The 16455-nt window shown below is 37.6% G+C and overlaps 2 protein-coding genes across 4 annotated transcripts in view; one reads left to right on the forward strand and one right to left on the reverse strand.

Annotated features, from left to right (window-relative positions):
- The window catches only part of CSTF2 (cleavage stimulation factor subunit 2), a 30265-nt gene extending 17893 nt beyond the window's left edge, over positions 1–12372 (forward strand). For all 3 annotated transcript variants that reach the window (XM_081081853.1, XM_081081854.1, XM_081081855.1), the window contains 3 exons: positions 2458–2568; positions 3291–3416; positions 10312–12372. In XM_081081853.1, coding sequence (XP_080937979.1) covers positions 2458–2568; positions 3291–3413 — 234 coding nt within the window. In that variant the 3' untranslated portion in view covers positions 3414–3416; positions 10312–12372. The remainder of the gene's footprint in view (positions 1–2457; positions 2569–3290; positions 3417–10311) is intronic.
- Positions 12373–13408: 1036 nt separating this feature from the next.
- Positions 13409–16455, reverse strand: part of NOX1 (NADPH oxidase 1) — a gene marked incomplete at its 5' end in the record, with an annotated part of 34275 nt that continues 31228 nt past the window's right edge. The window contains 3 exons of the mRNA XM_081081657.1: positions 13409–14375; positions 15563–15687; positions 15889–16035. Coding sequence (XP_080937783.1) covers positions 14249–14375; positions 15563–15687; positions 15889–16035 — 399 coding nt within the window. The 3' untranslated portion in view covers positions 13409–14248. The remainder of the gene's footprint in view (positions 14376–15562; positions 15688–15888; positions 16036–16455) is intronic.

Genomic DNA, 16455 nt, shown 5'->3' on the forward strand with positions numbered 1-16455 from the left:
GTGTGTCTACCCCCCTCTGTAACATGAAATATGAGTGTGTTGTTTCTGGTATGTGTAGAAGAAAACTGTAACCTGTCGTTTCTCAAGTTGTATTTTTTAAAAATATGTTCATGGACCTCGATGTTTATTGTGCCCTCTATGGTCAGTAGCCTTATAATAAAAATGGTTTTATGTGTTCATTCAGTCATCCAACAAATATTTATTGAGCACCTACTCTATACCAAAGAGAACTATAGGTAATAAGGATATAGTGTTGTGAAAAAAGAAGTCCCTGTTCTTATGGACTTTCATTCTAGTTGGGGAGACAGACAGCAAATAACTACATGATGTGTTTAGATAATTCTGTTGATAATTCTGTGGAGAAAGACACTGAAAATAGTGGTTGGAAGACTGACTGTTTCTAGATGATGTCTTACTTCTTTATCTCTGCTAGTGGTTGAAATCATTATTCTGTAATATTAGGCTTATATAGTTTCCATTAGTAGATTCTATAAAGCTAATTAGATCTGAGGTAGTGAAAATAAAAATTTTATGTTCTAACCTTTTTAAAAATGGTTTGAGTCCATGTGTACACGTATAATTAAATATCTAAAATACATTCACTCATATATAATAGATATACAATAAGAACCTCACTTCTTCCCCTGTACCTGTCTCCCCTGTGACCCCCATCTTCTATAGATAATTGCTTTTATTAGATTTTTAATGTATCATTCTAGCAAATAATATATATTCTTATTTTTTAAAATATGAATATACGTATATATTTTTTCCTTTTGCTGTTCTGTGTCTTGTTTTTTACTTAACAGTATATCCTTAATTGAGCATTTTAAATCAGATTTTAAAATTACCTCCATAACACATAAATTGGAAAGTCATCAGTAAAAGGATTATTATTGCTAGAGGAATTATATAACTTCGCATCAAACAGGGACACATTTGAGAGTGAGAGTGCTGTCAGTATTTACTCTGACAGAAGCATAAACTGGGACTGTCTTTGGCAAACCTAGATGTGTAGTCACCCATATTATTGCCTGCCTGGAATAGGTGCTCCTGGAAACTTTACATGGCAATTAGTGAATGATTAGATCACATTACAATACTTCAAATTAGTATTGACTGAAGCTTCAGAAAGGTTGTTCTTGAAGATGTTTCAGGTCTATAACAGATTATGAAAGTTCAGACTCATCTGCGGATTCAGTATCAATAAAGACCAGGAAGTGATAATATTTTAGCAAGCTGTATAAAGTCGTACTAATGCTTCATCTCTCTAGTGTCTAGTGAGTTAATGTATGTAAATGAATGTTGTAGATAATAGAACTATTCTACCAAATTTTTAACTAGTCAAATGAAAAGTAACTTTGTGTATTATGTTTCCTTCCTTTCTTAAACAAAATACAAAAACTTATTTTAATCATTTTGACTACTCAAGGTCACCATTAAATGTATCCATTATTGTACATGCTGTAATAGAAAGCAGAGTTATTTCCTGTTTGGTTTCTAGTTTCCTTCACTGTCAGGCTGTCACCTGGCTCCTCATATTGCTGTTGTGGTATCTGCTCCTAACAGTCTATCCTCATTTCTTCTATGCTTTGCTGCTTCTAATCTGCTGGGGAAGCAGGTAACAAGTTTGCTAACAATTATGTTTAATAAGAGTACCTAAACTGTAGGTGAATGCCTGAATGTAAACATAACTTCAGCATAGGGATTATTTAAGTTATTCTAGGTGTTCTGAGGCCTATTCCTGGGTTCTGATAGTTTTCAAAGATTGAACTCACCAAAGATCTTAAATATCAATAAGTATGTTATAATTGCACTTTGTTCTTTTAATTTGGGCCAGTCATATATATTTCTTGGTATGCATTTAGCATCTGCTGCATATTCTCTCTGGAAAGTTACAAAAAAACAAATGTTGGGCTAATAGCAGTCTTCTCCCCAGAGGCCTTTCCATCTCCTTTCTGCCTCTGCCATTAGGATCGTCTCTGCCTTACTTGTGGGATAGGGCCCTTTGGGATGAACAACCTATGTCTGATTGAACTAGAGGTAGGCGGTATCCCTGTGAATGTAGCTTCCCCAGTGGACCAGCATCCATTATCTCTAAAATCTGTCAGCTTTCATTTCTGTTTCCACTGAACACTACTTTCCAGGATGCTCTGTTTTCTCTGTGCTTGTGTGGCTGAATTTTGCTTGATTTGATGGTATCCAGTTGTGCTATGTGGTATTTGTTGATGCTGGAGCTGTTGTAAGCAAATGTATCTAACATGTTAATTGATCTCTGCCTAAACCCTGCCTTCTGCCGTTGCTAGCAGTAAGAAATGATCTTCAGAATCATTAATTTGCTTTTCTTACTCATATCCATACTCAGATCATATTTTTAAACATTGCTGTTACTGGATTCTGTCTGCCTATATGAGACATTGCAAAAATCTCTTTCCTCATCTCTCTTTGTGCACGTAGGTCCCAGTCATGCAGGGGGCAGGCATGCAAGGAGCCAATATGCAGGGTGGAGGCCAGCCTGGTGGCTTTAGTCCTGGCCAGAACCAAGTCACTCCACAGGACCATGAGAAGGTAAACAATGCTGCCCGACTGCCTCCGTGTGCACAAATTCTTTTGACTCCTGTTTTTAGTTAACATGTGCAAGTCCTGGATTTTCAGAGTCCCTTTGGAAGTGGTGTTTACTCTTAGAACTCTTTATGATCTTATTAACCTGAAAATTTATGAGTCAGTCCTAAAATCCTTAAATGGATGTATTTAAATGGAAGCTTATCTTACATTTCAGACTCATCTGCCAATAGCAGTTTTTGTGTGCAGGCCAGATAGACCTGGATTTCCAGATCTCTTTCTTCTCCCCCTTTCTACCTTCTCCCTGAAAAACAGTAGCAGATCCCCTACAACTATATTTCTGTTTCTATATTTGACCATTGTGGGGAACTCATGTCTGCTGGAAGGGCTGAAACTTGAGAAAAGGAGAGACGTTCAAAATGATGAAAAACTGAAAACTTCCCAGGGCTCACAGATACCACTCTAGTCTGCAAGAACTTTGGGTTCCAAAGATGTCTGTTTTGAGTCTTCTAATCTTAGATATTGTTGTGCTTGTGCTTTTCATTATGCTTTTTCTCACCAGCTGCTATTGTTGTTTTTGTTTGTTTATTTGGTTTGGATTGATTTGTGGTGGGCTGTTTTCTGTGTGTGAAATATCCTTTCTTTTTGACCAAAGCGGGTGTGGTGTTTTGTGGGGTTTTTTAAACTGCCATCATTAAAACTCACTACCTTTCTTTTTCTCTTCACAGGCTGCTTTGATCATGCAGGTTCTTCAACTGACTGCAGACCAGATCGCCATGCTGCCTCCCGAACAGAGGCAGAGTATCCTGATCTTAAAGGAACAAATACAGAAGTCCACTGGAGCACCTTGAAAGGTGAGCAGACTTACCTGGCCTGAGTCCGGCAAAAATTTTGTGCATTTGGGGTATATACTGCAACCCTAAGCAACAAGACTCTCCTGATATCAAGATTCCCTGCAGTCTGCTCCTCTTGGCAAGATTCTCTGCACCCTTCAGTAGGTCAGCTCCTATCAGGACAACAGAAGGCTACAGAGCATTTGTTCAGCTATTGAATTTGGTGTAATCTTTTTTAACCTTTCTTTCCTAATGGCAAAAGTAACATGCAATCAATTTAACCAAATTAATCAAATAGAGAAATATAAAAAATACAGGATAAAAAGCTCTGCTTCCTTAATTTCGATTTCCAGACATAACCTTTATTTCTTCTTAATTTCTTTATTAAGGTATTACATATGTGTCCTTATCCCCCCTTTGCCCCTCCCACTCATGCCCTCACCCCCGTTGTCTGTGTCCATTGGCTAGGCTTATATGTATGCATACAAGTCCTTTGGTTGATCTCTCCCCCTTAACCCCGCCCTCCCCTACCTTCCCTCTGAGGTCTGACGGTCTGATCGATGCTTCTCTGTCTCTGGATCTGTTTTTGTTCATCAGTTTATGTTGTTCAGTATATTCCGTAAATGAGTGAGATCATGTGATATTTATCTTTCTCTGACTGACTTATTTCACTTAGCATAATGCTCTCCAGTTCCATCCATGCTGTTGCAAATGGTAAGAATTCCTTCTTTTTTTAAAAAAAAATATATTTTATTGATTTTTTACAGAGAGAAAGGGAGAGGGATAGAGAGTTAGAAACTTCAATGAGAGAGAAACATCGATGAGCTGCCTCCTGCACACTCCCTACTGGGGATGTGCCCACAACCAAGGTACATGCCCTTGACCAGAATCGAACCTGGGACCCTTGAGACCACAGGCTGATGCTCTCTCCACTGAGCCAAACCGGTTAGGGCAAGAATTCCTTCTTTTTTACCGCAGCGTAGTATTCCATTGTGTAGATGTACCATGGTTTTTTAATCCACTCATCTGCTGATGGGCACTTAGACTGTTTCCAAATCTTAGCTATGATAAATTGTGCTGCTATGAACATAGGGGTGCATATATCCTTTCTGATTGGTGTTTCTAGTTTTTTGGGATGTATTCCTATAAATGGGATCACTGGGTCAAATGGAAGTTCCATTTTTAGTTTTTTGAGGAAACTCCATACTGTTTTCCACAATGGCTGCACCAGTCTGCATTCCCACCAGCAGTGCACAAGGGTTCCTTTTTCTCCACATCCTTGCCAGCAGTTGTCGTTTGTTGATTTGTTGATGATAACCATTCTGACAGGTGTGAGATGGTACCTCATTATCGTTTTGATTTGCATCTCTCAGATAATTAGTGACTTTTGAGCAGACATAACCTTTAAATATAGTTTGGTATATATCCTTCCAGAATCAGTTGTGTTATTTTATTCCAAACTGTCCCATCAAAATGGGAAAAATACAAAGCATTTCAGTAAAATGTATAAATGTTTTAGTTTCCAGTATTTATTTTATATTAAATATTTAGAGATTGAACTATTACAGCACATAATTAAGGTAGTGAATTTCCACCATCATCATCAGTCCCTATACATTTGAGAGATGGCTGTACATTGCTGCCCTTATTTTTCTTTCTCATCAGTCAGGTAAAAGAGATCATAACCATGGGACCTAACTTGATTACATGTATTGGTGTTTCCTTTAAAAAATATTTCCCCAACAACTTCTATTTCATAACTAATTCTGTTTTCTAAAACCAGTTTAAAATTCACATTGTCCCAATACTAGCTGGGATATCACAGTTTGAATTTCTACTTTTTACCCCCTTCATATTATAATTTTCACCCATGTATCATCATATAATAGTGAACTCATTTACACTAACTAGCAGTCTTTGCTAAATACATTGTATTTTAATCCATACTTGTAATGTCATTAAAACATCTGGACTGGAAATAAACATCATATCTGTCATAGATGAACGGCTAGCTAGACTTTTGGTATGACCAGTACTTTCTTTTTTTTTTAATTTTTATTTTACTTATTTTTTTTTTTGTTAATCCTCACCCAAGACTAGTTTTCCATTGATTATTACAGTAGAAGGGAGAGAGAGAGAAAAAAAATCGATGTGTGAGAGACACATCAATTGATTGCCTCCTGCACACGCCCCATTTGGGACTGGGGGTCAAACCTGCAACTCAGGTACATGCCCTTAACTGGGAATGGAACCAGTGACCCTTTGGTTCAAGAGACGACACTCTAACCACTGAGTGCACACTGACCAGGGTAGTACTTTAATTTTGTAGTTCACATACCCAATACATTCTATTTTTTTTTTTCAGTAAAAGTATAGAGTACCTATTGTATTCAGAGGAACAGATAAAAAGAACTTCCTCTCTTTTACTTTTCCTAATTTATTTATGCCAGAGAAGGCATTTCCTATAATGTGAGGAAATTATTATTTTGGGATAATGGAGGTAGATATGTTTCTGAAAATTCGTTCATTATACTTATGAAATATCTCAATTCAAAGCCTTGCACATAAACCACAGGACAAGGTTTTTTTTGTTTTACCTTTTATTTTTAAGTAATTGTAAATTCACAGGAAGTTAGAAAAATAGTACCTTATGTACCCTTCCAGCTCTTTGGTCTGCAGTACAAAACCAAGAAGTCAACATTGGCACATTACTGCTAACTAGACTATAGATAGACCTTACTCAATTTAACCATTTTTTTAAAAGCTATATTGATTTCTGTGCATGTAGTTCTATGCAATTTATTTTTTGTCTTATTTCTTTATTTAAATTTATTTTAAATATATAAAATTTAAACATATACAAAAGTAGGGAGACTAGAATAATAAACTCCCAGGTACCAGCTTCAACATGATCAAGTCTTAGCCAATCAATCATGTTTCCTCTTTTCCTTTACTCATGCTCCCCTGATACCCCAATCCAGGTTATATATATTTTTTGAATAACAACTTTACTGAAATATAATTCACATACTATACAAATTACCTATTTAAAGCTTTTTATTCAATGTAGTCATCGAATTGCAATCATTACCACAATCAACTTTAAGACTTTTCATCACCCCAAAAAGAAACTCCATACTCTTTAGTTATCACCCCCTGTCCCCAGATTTATCTCTTCCCCCAGCTATAATCAACCACTAATCCATTTTCTGTTACTACAGATTTGCCTACTATGGACATTTCATTAAATGGAATCATACAATATGTTGTTTTTGTGACTGGCTCTGTTATTTGTATAATGTTTCAAGGTTTATCCATCTTGTAGCATATATCAGTACTTTACTTATTTTTATTGTCAGATGATACTCCACTGTATGGATATACTATATTTTAATTAGTCATTCATCAGTTGATGGACATTGAGTTCTACTTTTCGGCTATTATTAATAATGCTACTAAGAACATTTGTGTATAAGAACATTCATGCACATGTGAACATATGTGTTCACTTCTCTTGGGTTTATACCTAGGAGAGGCATTTCTGAGTCATACAGGAACTCTACACTTAACCTTCTGAGAAAATTCCAGATGGGTTTCCATAGCGGTGTACCACTTTACATCCCACCAGCAGTGTGCATAGGATTCCAATTTCTCCACATCTCCCCCACACACCTGTTATTATTTTTTCAGTTTTTTTATTTAAAGAAGGATTTTAAATATAATAATGTTACATGCAATAAACCTTAATATTTCAAGAAAAACGATCTTAATGTTGCATGCAATAAACATTAATATCTCAAGAAAAATGATTTTAAATGATAATGTTACATGCAACAAACCAATTATTTAAGAAAATGATCTTACATATAACATTACATGCAATAAAAATTAATATTTTTAGAATAAAGATACTTTAAGTATAATAATATTACCAAAACTGTACTAACATAGTATGATATCACAAAAGTTGTAGGATTACTTCTATTATATTCTAGAATATTTTTCCCCCCTCTGGCTCTATTTTTGTTCATCAGTTTATGTTGTTCATTATATTCCACAAATGAGTGAGATCGTATGATATTTATCTTTTTCTGACTGGCTTATTTTGCTTAGCATGATGCTTTTAGAGTCTATTTTGTTGGATATGAGTATTGCTACTCCAGCTTTTTTTGCTTTTGTTTTGAGGTGGGTCTCTTGTAGACAATATATAGTTGGGTCATGTTTTTGTATCCATTCAGCTACCCTACACCTTTTGATTAGAGCATTTAATCCATTTACATTTAGTGTTATTAATGAGAGGTACTTATTTATAGCCACTTTAATTCTGTATGGCTAGGTTTCTCTCCCTGTTTCTTCTTCTCAGCAATCCCTTACAGCAATTCCTTTAGCATTTCTTATAATGCTGGCTTGGTGGTGATGAACTCCTTTAGCCTTTTCTTATCTAGTAAGCTCTTTATTTGACAGTCTATTTTGAATGATAGCCTTGCTGGATATAGTAATCTTGATCTCAGATCCTTGGTTTCTATTACGTTGAGTACTTCATGCTATTCCCTTCTGGCCTGTAGAGTTTCTGATGAGAAATCAGGTGTCAGCCTTATGTAAACTCCTTTGTAGGTAACACTTTTCTTTTGCTGCCTTTAAGATTCTCTCTTTGTCTTTAAATTTTGGCATTTTAATTATGATGTGTCTGTGTGTGGGTCTGTTTGAGTTCTTCTTGTTTGGGGTTCTCTGTGCCTCCTGAACTGGTGTGACTTTTTCCTTTACCAGATTAGGTAAGTTTTCTACCATTATTTCTTCAAACACCTCTATTCCTTTCTCTCTTTCTGCCTCTTCCAGCACACCTACTATCCTAATATTGTTACGTTTCACATTGTCCCACAGCTCCCTTAAGCTGTCCTCCTGTTTTTTAATTGTTTTCTCTTTTTGGTTCTCTAATTGAGTGATATTTTCAACTCTGTCTTCTAATTCACTGATTCTATCCTTAGCTTCCCCTAATCTGCTATGTATTCCTTCCAATGTGTTCTTTATTTGTGGTATGCCATTCTTTATCTCAGACTGTTCTTTTTTCATAGTTACTATATCTTTTTTTCATACTGTTGAGCATTTTTAACATCATTACTCTGAACTCTGTTTCAAATAAATTTCTTATCTCTGCTTCATTTATCTCTTCTTCTGGAGAATTCTCTAGTTCTTTCATTTGGAGGTTGTTTTTTGTCTCCTCATTTTGGCTATCTGTTTGGGTTTGTGACTATGTTTTAGGTATAGATCCTCTACACCTCTCAATCTCTAGTGCAGGGCAGTGTTAAAGGCTATTTCTGACTAATTGAATCAGGCAAAGATTCAAAGCCTCTGTCTGCAGACTAATAGGATTCCAATTAAATTGCCCCAGGCAATCATCCTCGGGTGTGGTGAGTTTTTTTTTTTTTCCAACAGGGCGGGGCACTTGTTTTTGCCTGGAGGCAAATTGTTATTTTTTTATATATTTTATTGATATTTTACAGAGAGGAAGGGAGCGGGACAGTTAGAAACATTGATGAGAGAGAAACATCGATCAGCTGCCTCCTGCACACACCCCACTGGGGATGTGCCCCGCAACCAAGGTACATGCCCTTGACCGGAATCGAACCTGGGTTCCGCAGGCCGAATCTCTATCCACTGAGCAAAACTGGTTAGGGCCTAATTGTTATTTTTAATTTCTTAAGTGGCCTCGGGGCAAGGTGTTTTCCAATAGGGTGTGTCGACTATCTTCCCCCCAGACAAAGCAGATGTCTAGGTGGGAAAGATGTTCTTCACTGTGTGAGGGAATGACAACCCAGGAAACGTGGGGTGTCTGCCTTCTGAACTCTATCCCCTGAATCCCCAGTCCTGGGTTCTGCTCTCACAGCTCCAGTCCACTTCACCCTCCCTCTGCCAGAGCACAAGGTGGGTGGCTGCACAGGGAATTTTTGTGCATTGGCCCTTCAAGAGGGTACCCAAACTTTGAGCTGCCACTCCCTGGCAGACAGCACCCCACTGCTTTTCACAGCTAGATGTTATGTAGGTACCCTCCTCAGATTGGTGTTCTCTGCTGGGGAGCCCAGCTTCGGGATTAGATCCCAGAGTTCTCAGTGGCACCCCGCACATAGCTGAGATATCTCTCTGGGACTTCAGTTGCTATCTGTGGGCGCCCGGCCAGCCCTTTCACGCCTTTGCCCCTCCTACCAGTCTCTATGTGGTCTCCACCTTCAGTTCTTGGGTATCAGGGTTCTCTCCTGTGAGTTTTCTGTTGATTATTCAGGAAGCCTTTCCATATTTCATTTGTAATTCCAGCTTGTTCCTAGAAGCATGTCAGTGCAGCATCCTCCTACTCTGCGGCCATTTTTAATCTTTCTCTGTGCAATTTACACAGGCAAGGTTTTAATGTTTATTTGCTGGTATCTGTGCATGCTGTAGCCAAAGTATTGGCTCTCCCTCCATTGTGTACCTCACTACCTGTGATCCATCCCTGCTATCACTGACACACTTATATACCATTGCCATTAGAACACTGTTTCTCAACCACAGGCAATTTTGCCACCTACAGGACATTTTGAAATGTCTGGAGACATTTTTGGTTGCCACAGCTTTAGAAGGACGATGCTACTGGCATTCACTGGTAGAAACCAGAGTTGCTTCTAAACATCCTGTAATGTGCAGGACATCTTCCCATAAGAAAAACTTATATGGCCCCTAATGTCAATAGTGCTGAGGTTAAGAAGCCCTGCTGTAAAGGATGATTACTTTTGAGAGGCAGGAGGCAGATACCTTAGGAATCTGCCCCGGATGTTTTACTCTTGTGCATAGTCTCTCTCCCCAACTTTTTAATTTTTTTCCTGCTGTTTGGAGAAGAGAACTTTGTCTCCAATTCTAATGGCTTTCTCCCAACTTTTCCTTACAGGTTTTCAAAAATACCTGGCAACAAATATGGAAAATAATTCCATAACTCTGTTGAAATGTTGCAAAAAGATGACTTCTACATCCTAATCCTTGAATGACTCAAATTGGTGCCAGGTGGAGGATTCCCATCACCTCTCTCAGAACAAAACTAGATCATTCTGTTGTCTTAGTTTATATATTTTCTGTGACTTGAAATAAACTTTGAACACAGTTTTAGTATAATGCAAATTGATACACATGAACTTTTTGCTTTAAAAAGCTGAATACCAAGGGTGAAACCTTAATGTATTTTCTACCCTTACTGCAATATTGTACTTCAATGTTATATTGCCATAGTTCTGTTTTTATTAAGTTAACCATTTATTCTTCTTTATTATATTTGAGAATTTCTCAGAAACAAATTTTTCAGAAACTTAGTTTCTTCTTAGTCTGCTTCCTGTGGAATAGTAAGATTTGCCCTTTGAGAACTTGCTAGAACTTCTGAGTCTACAGGAAGAAAATAAAATGTGCTTAGAGCTATAAAATGATAAAAAGGCCAACAAAACAGAGAGCCTAGCAGAGTAATGTATTTAGTTTATAAAAATCCAAATATCAAAATGCATTTTTTGTCAGTAGTAGGTCTATTCACATGCATAGTTCAGAGGTAAGACAAAAATGTATTAGCCACTGGTTCTAATGTGTCAACAACACGAAACTGGACATTTCCTTCTCCCAAAACCCTTCAGTCTAGGTAGTCAACCTTAAAAGTTACAAAATCCACTGATTTTTCACATGTTCAAGATAAAATAAAAACTGAACAGCAATCAAATGCATAAAATGTATTTCATCCTACCTAAGTCACTAACCTATAGGCCTACCCTGTAACCAGATTTATTCTGGGAAATTAAAACAGAAAACCTTAAAACTTTTACATTCCTATTTATTTTAAGAGGACCAAATGTAGAGTGCAAGCAGATAAATATGGTTGTTTCCCCTGCCTGCTTCCTTGCAGATAGATATGAACATAATTAGTGCCCTAGCTCTGACTTATGGCTCTTTCAGCCTACTGTTCCTTCTCTCATAGTAGCATTAAGGAGAAACATGATTTCTCTCCATCAGGCCAACCTCAAGAGGTTATGAGGTGCCTTAATAATTAGTAAAGTTCCACTGGAACTACTCGAGCCTATTTATATTCTCAGAATCCTACCCCCAGATTAGGAGTATAGTCAAGTGAATTAAAGCCTGCAATAGGCTTAGAGAATGTAATAGCATATTGCTTATATATCAAGCAAAAGAATGCAAAGATAATCAACTTTATGAGACACTGAAATTGAGAGATTTTCTACTCTGATATATAAACATTTACTATAAGAGTTTGCTGAATAAGATACTTCGTATTACAACCTAAGAAGAAAAACTTGCTCAAAACAGCTTAGGAGATTTCTAGGTGTCATGCACAGCCCGAAATTGGGCTTGGATGTTGATTATATGTTGGACTTATTATTATCATTACCTTTTCTGCCTACTTACATGAATAGTCTAGACCAGCAGTCGCCAACGTTTCGGACCTCACGGACCACCAGTGGTCCACAGGCCACCGGTTGGTGACTGCTGTTAAACCTTGGTATGTTGATTTTAGCAGCAGTCATATCTTGGAAGTGTCAATACAATTTAGACATTGAGATCAAGAGTAAAGCCTCTCATTAGGAACTCATAAGATATTCAAGGAATACTAAGTTTCCAAACCAAACTCATTGAAAACCAAATTATCATTTGGTCAGCAGCTGTCTAATAAGAACCATATTGTCAAGGTTCCATTGTGCATGTTTCTAAAGCCTTATTAAATTTAGACAGCTGAAATCCAGGAAGTTGGCAACAGTAAGGGTACCCCAATCTATTCCTACAGAAACATCTGTTAGTACTTTTTACTAATGTCCAATTAATACATGAAACATAATTCACTACCATAAGATCTGGACTTACCTTTATTTTGTTCAGACTAGTGACTGAAAAATACTCCAAGTTACAAGTTATACAGGTTTCTGGATAATTAGAAACTATCATTTATTCATTTTTGGTCACTTAAAAAAAGAGAAAGAAATAGGTGCTATAATGCTAATTCAGTAGAAACAGTCTTTTAAATCTGATGAATTGACTTTGGGCACAATGAAATGTGAGGTTTTTCCCTCTTTTAAAGGCCCTGGTCTTTCCTTTTACTGATTCACTGTGACTACTAACATCCCGGAGCCAGGAGGATAGAAGAAATTAAAAAGCATTTTGACAGGAGAAAAAAGGCATTTGACTTATGTCATTATGGGAATGATTCCCTAATGAATAAGTATGTCGGAGCAAAAAGATGTTATCAAAATTCTAAATTATCTTTTATTAAAACTAGAGATTAATACACCCCCTTAATAAAAATGGCGATAAAGAGCCCTGTTGACTAAATTGTCCTAAGATCAAATTCAAGTTTTTGCAATTATTTCCAACAGAACAATGCAAGCTAATGACTATAGCTGACTCTCAGTTATACAATTTCAGTTATGATTAGCATACTTTCAAGATTTTCTTTCCCAAATGGAGACCCCAGATAAAGTAATAAAAGATGCATTCATTAAGCAAAGAAGAAAATCCTTTTTTTTGACAAGCAAAAATAAGTATAGCATAAATGGCTGTTCACACTGGATAAGACCATGTTTAAAAATAACAGTAAGACTGTTCATATTGTATATAGAAATGGGGTTCTTGGTATTTTTATGTTTTATTTATGCTTATTGTGTTTTGTCATTAATTCTTAAATAAAATTTTATTTTAAAAAAGCACCCTACTTCGAAATCTTTTTTGATGATGGGAGGGAGGGGAGAATATGACCCAAGGTCCAGGCGAAAGTAACACTTGCAATCAACAAAATCACCTGGGGTTAAATTGTCATCCACCTCTGCTATCAGGCCTTGCTGTAGTCATGGCATTCTAAAATGATTTATGGCTATTTTCTGAAGAAAGGCTCCATGGACTTTGCAATTATTATGGCATTCTAAAATGATTTATGGCTATTTTCTGAAGAAAGGCTCCATGGACTTTGCAATTATTGTGACTTCTGAAATTCTTGGGTTCCTTTTAAAAAATTATCTTTATTGCTGAAAGTATTACAAAAGTTCCCTTCCCCCATTGACCTCTTCCATTCTGTTTCTGCCCCCTCCCCCACCCCACCTTCAGGCCTTCATAGCACTATTGTCTGTGTCCAAGGACAATGCATATATGCATATACGTTCTTTGGTTAATCTCTTACCGCCCCCTTCCCTCTGAGATTTGTCAGTCTTTTCGATGCTTCCATGCCTCTAGATCTATTTTGTTCATCAGTTTATTTTGTTCATTAGATTCCACATATAAGTGGGATCATGTGATACTTGTCTTTCTGTCTGGCTTATTTCACTTAGCATAATACTCTCCAGGTCCCTCCATGCTGGCTCAAAGGGTAAGATATTTTTTTATAGCTGCATAGTATTCCATTGTATAAATGTACCACAGCTTCTTTATCCACTCATCTACTGAGCACTTGGGCTGTTTCCAGATCTTAGCTATTGTAAATAGTGCTGCTGTGAACATAGGGGTGCATACATTCTCTCTGATTGGTGATTCAGGATTCTTGGGATATGTTCCCAGAAGTGGGTGAAATGGCATTTCCATATTTCATTTTTTGAGGATGCTCCATACTGTTTCCAAAGTGGCTACACCACTCTGCATTCCCACCAGTAGTGAACTAGGATCTCCTTTTATGCACATCTTCGCCAGCACTTGTCTTTAAGTTCAAAAAACAAAACTGAATCCAACCAAAAAAATGCCTGAGAGTCAAGTCTTGAGAAGCACGTTCTTGTCCTTAAGTGTCTGACCAGACCAAGTAAGTTGTTGAAGATACAAAGGAGAGACGAAATGCAGATTGTGGTCCTTATTTCTATAAGTCAGAAATTTTCTTTATTGAAGTAGAATTGAACCTTCCTAGGATCCAGACTGGAGTATTGGTGACAACATTTGCTCAGGGACTTTGCCAAAGCCTGAGGACCACATAAAAAGACTCCAATCACAGACCTGCAAGAAAAGAATAGTTGGCTAGTAAAGGCTGCGATGTTGTTAGAATGGAAAAATGAGGTCTCTACTACTGACAACTCTGCATAGAAATTCAGTTGTTGACACCCTTCTCACATTCTTCATAGTAGTTTTCTTACTTTTTCTTCTTACAAGCTCCAAATGAGCTTTCAGCCCTTATCACATCAGTGGTTCTCAACCTTGGCTGCACATTAGAATCACCTGGGAATCTTTTTAAAATCCTGATTTCTGAGCCTCATCCTCCGGAAATTCTGTTTCTTTGTTACTAATGTTGTGGCCTCACCCCATAACAAAGAAACAGAATTTCCGGAGGATGAGGCCCAGAAATCAGGATTTTAAAAAGATTGCCGGGTGATTCTAATGTGCAGCCAAGGTTGAGAACCACTGCACTAGGTAGTCAGCCTTGCCTATTCTATTCAGAACATGTTCAGCTGTAGTGCCCTGTAGTGGTTAAGTGCTAGCTAGACTAGTGAGCCAGGCTGCCTGGGTTAAAATCCCAGCTCTGACACTTGTCCAGCTGTGTGACTTTAGGAAAGTTTCTTAACCTCTCTGTGTTTCAGTATTTGCCCCCACTCTAAAATGGTGATAAAAACAGTACCCACCTTACAGGATTGTTTTAAGGTTTAAATAAAAATTATAGCTGCCATTAAAGCCATTTGTGTAATTGAATTGATCTTCACCTGCCAATTGTTCCTGGAATTTATCTAATACAATCAGCTTAATCTCCTTCTCATCAGAATGTCTGACCTCAGGGCACTAGGTTTTCCTGTGTTTCAAACCCCTCCAGAAAGACTGAGGTCAGGTCATCAGCTAACTAGATAAATACAGCCCAAATCCTTGCTGCTTTGAGGTCACTAAGCCAAAAGCAATGCATTTGAACTGTTCCAGTTCTATTTCATTTGGTAATACAAATCAGAACTGAGTCTCCTTGCCTCAGTATTTGAATGGGGGGTTGTGGTGCAGCAAACGTATTCACATCAATTACGAGATCATGACCCTTATTTGGCTGAAACCCCAGATGGAATTTCCTCAGTTTTAAGCAATAATCTAGGAATGGTGCAAGTAGTTTCTGCCCCGGAGGTCTTTTCCCAAGAGTGTTCAACATACCATAATGCCTTTCCTAAACCCTAAGTCTGTAAACTCAACTAATGAGAGGAGAATACACTTACTTGGGGTGGATGGTAGCTATTGTAGAAAACTCTTTATCCCACATAGGTCTCCCAAAGAAAGTTTTGTGTTTCAGACCTGTCAGGATGTCTGTGGCTTTGTCAAAGTTTAATGCTGCATGACCAGCCTGGAGTCAGAGAAATAAAAAGTTAGAAAAAGAAGGCCCTGCTAGTTGTCTCTTCCTTCAGCTACTTTTAAACTTGAATGTGAGGGTGAGAGCAGGTAGGAAATCACACACACAAAAATTATTTCCAATCAGCACACACCGTCTTTGGTCTGACATTCAGCTTGCATCGAACATGGGAATTAGTGTGTTGTTTGAACTCACAATGTTGCTGTCCCATCCGGTGAGGAAGAGACGGAAGTTTAGAAACCCAACTTTGCCTAATTCCTCCATCTCCTGTTCCAGGGAAGCCAATAGGTCATTGAACCAGGCAAAGGCACCTGTCTCCCTGCAGATCCAGTAGAAATATATCTGGAATCACCAAGAGAGAACATAGCCTTCTATAAATGCCCTTTACAATGTGCATTGTAGTGACATGATTAGGTAGATATACTGTATATTTGTTGATCAAGTTTAGGGTGACCCGAGAAATCACCTCTACAGAACAGCAGACCTTAGGCAGCTCAAATGTCCAGAGTCCTAACAATTTCCCTTGTGGAGAAAGATCACCCGCCAATGTCATTTTTGTTTCAAGGTAATTTTAAACTCCAAATTGAAAATGAAGACCCTATTCATATGGTCAATCTGTAGAAGCAGATGCCTTGGCAGAGAGAAGTGATCACTCGGTCTCATAACTCCAGGGAGGGGTGCTTGCTCATCAGTTGTAAAGAGCTTAGCCCATGAAAGCAATGGACCTGTCAGGCCCACACCAGATAAAAGGTGGTATGAGGG

This window comes from Myotis nattereri, assembly GCF_964212035.1.
Source record: "Myotis nattereri genome assembly, chromosome: X".
Lineage (NCBI taxonomy): Eukaryota > Metazoa > Chordata > Mammalia > Chiroptera > Vespertilionidae > Myotis > Myotis nattereri.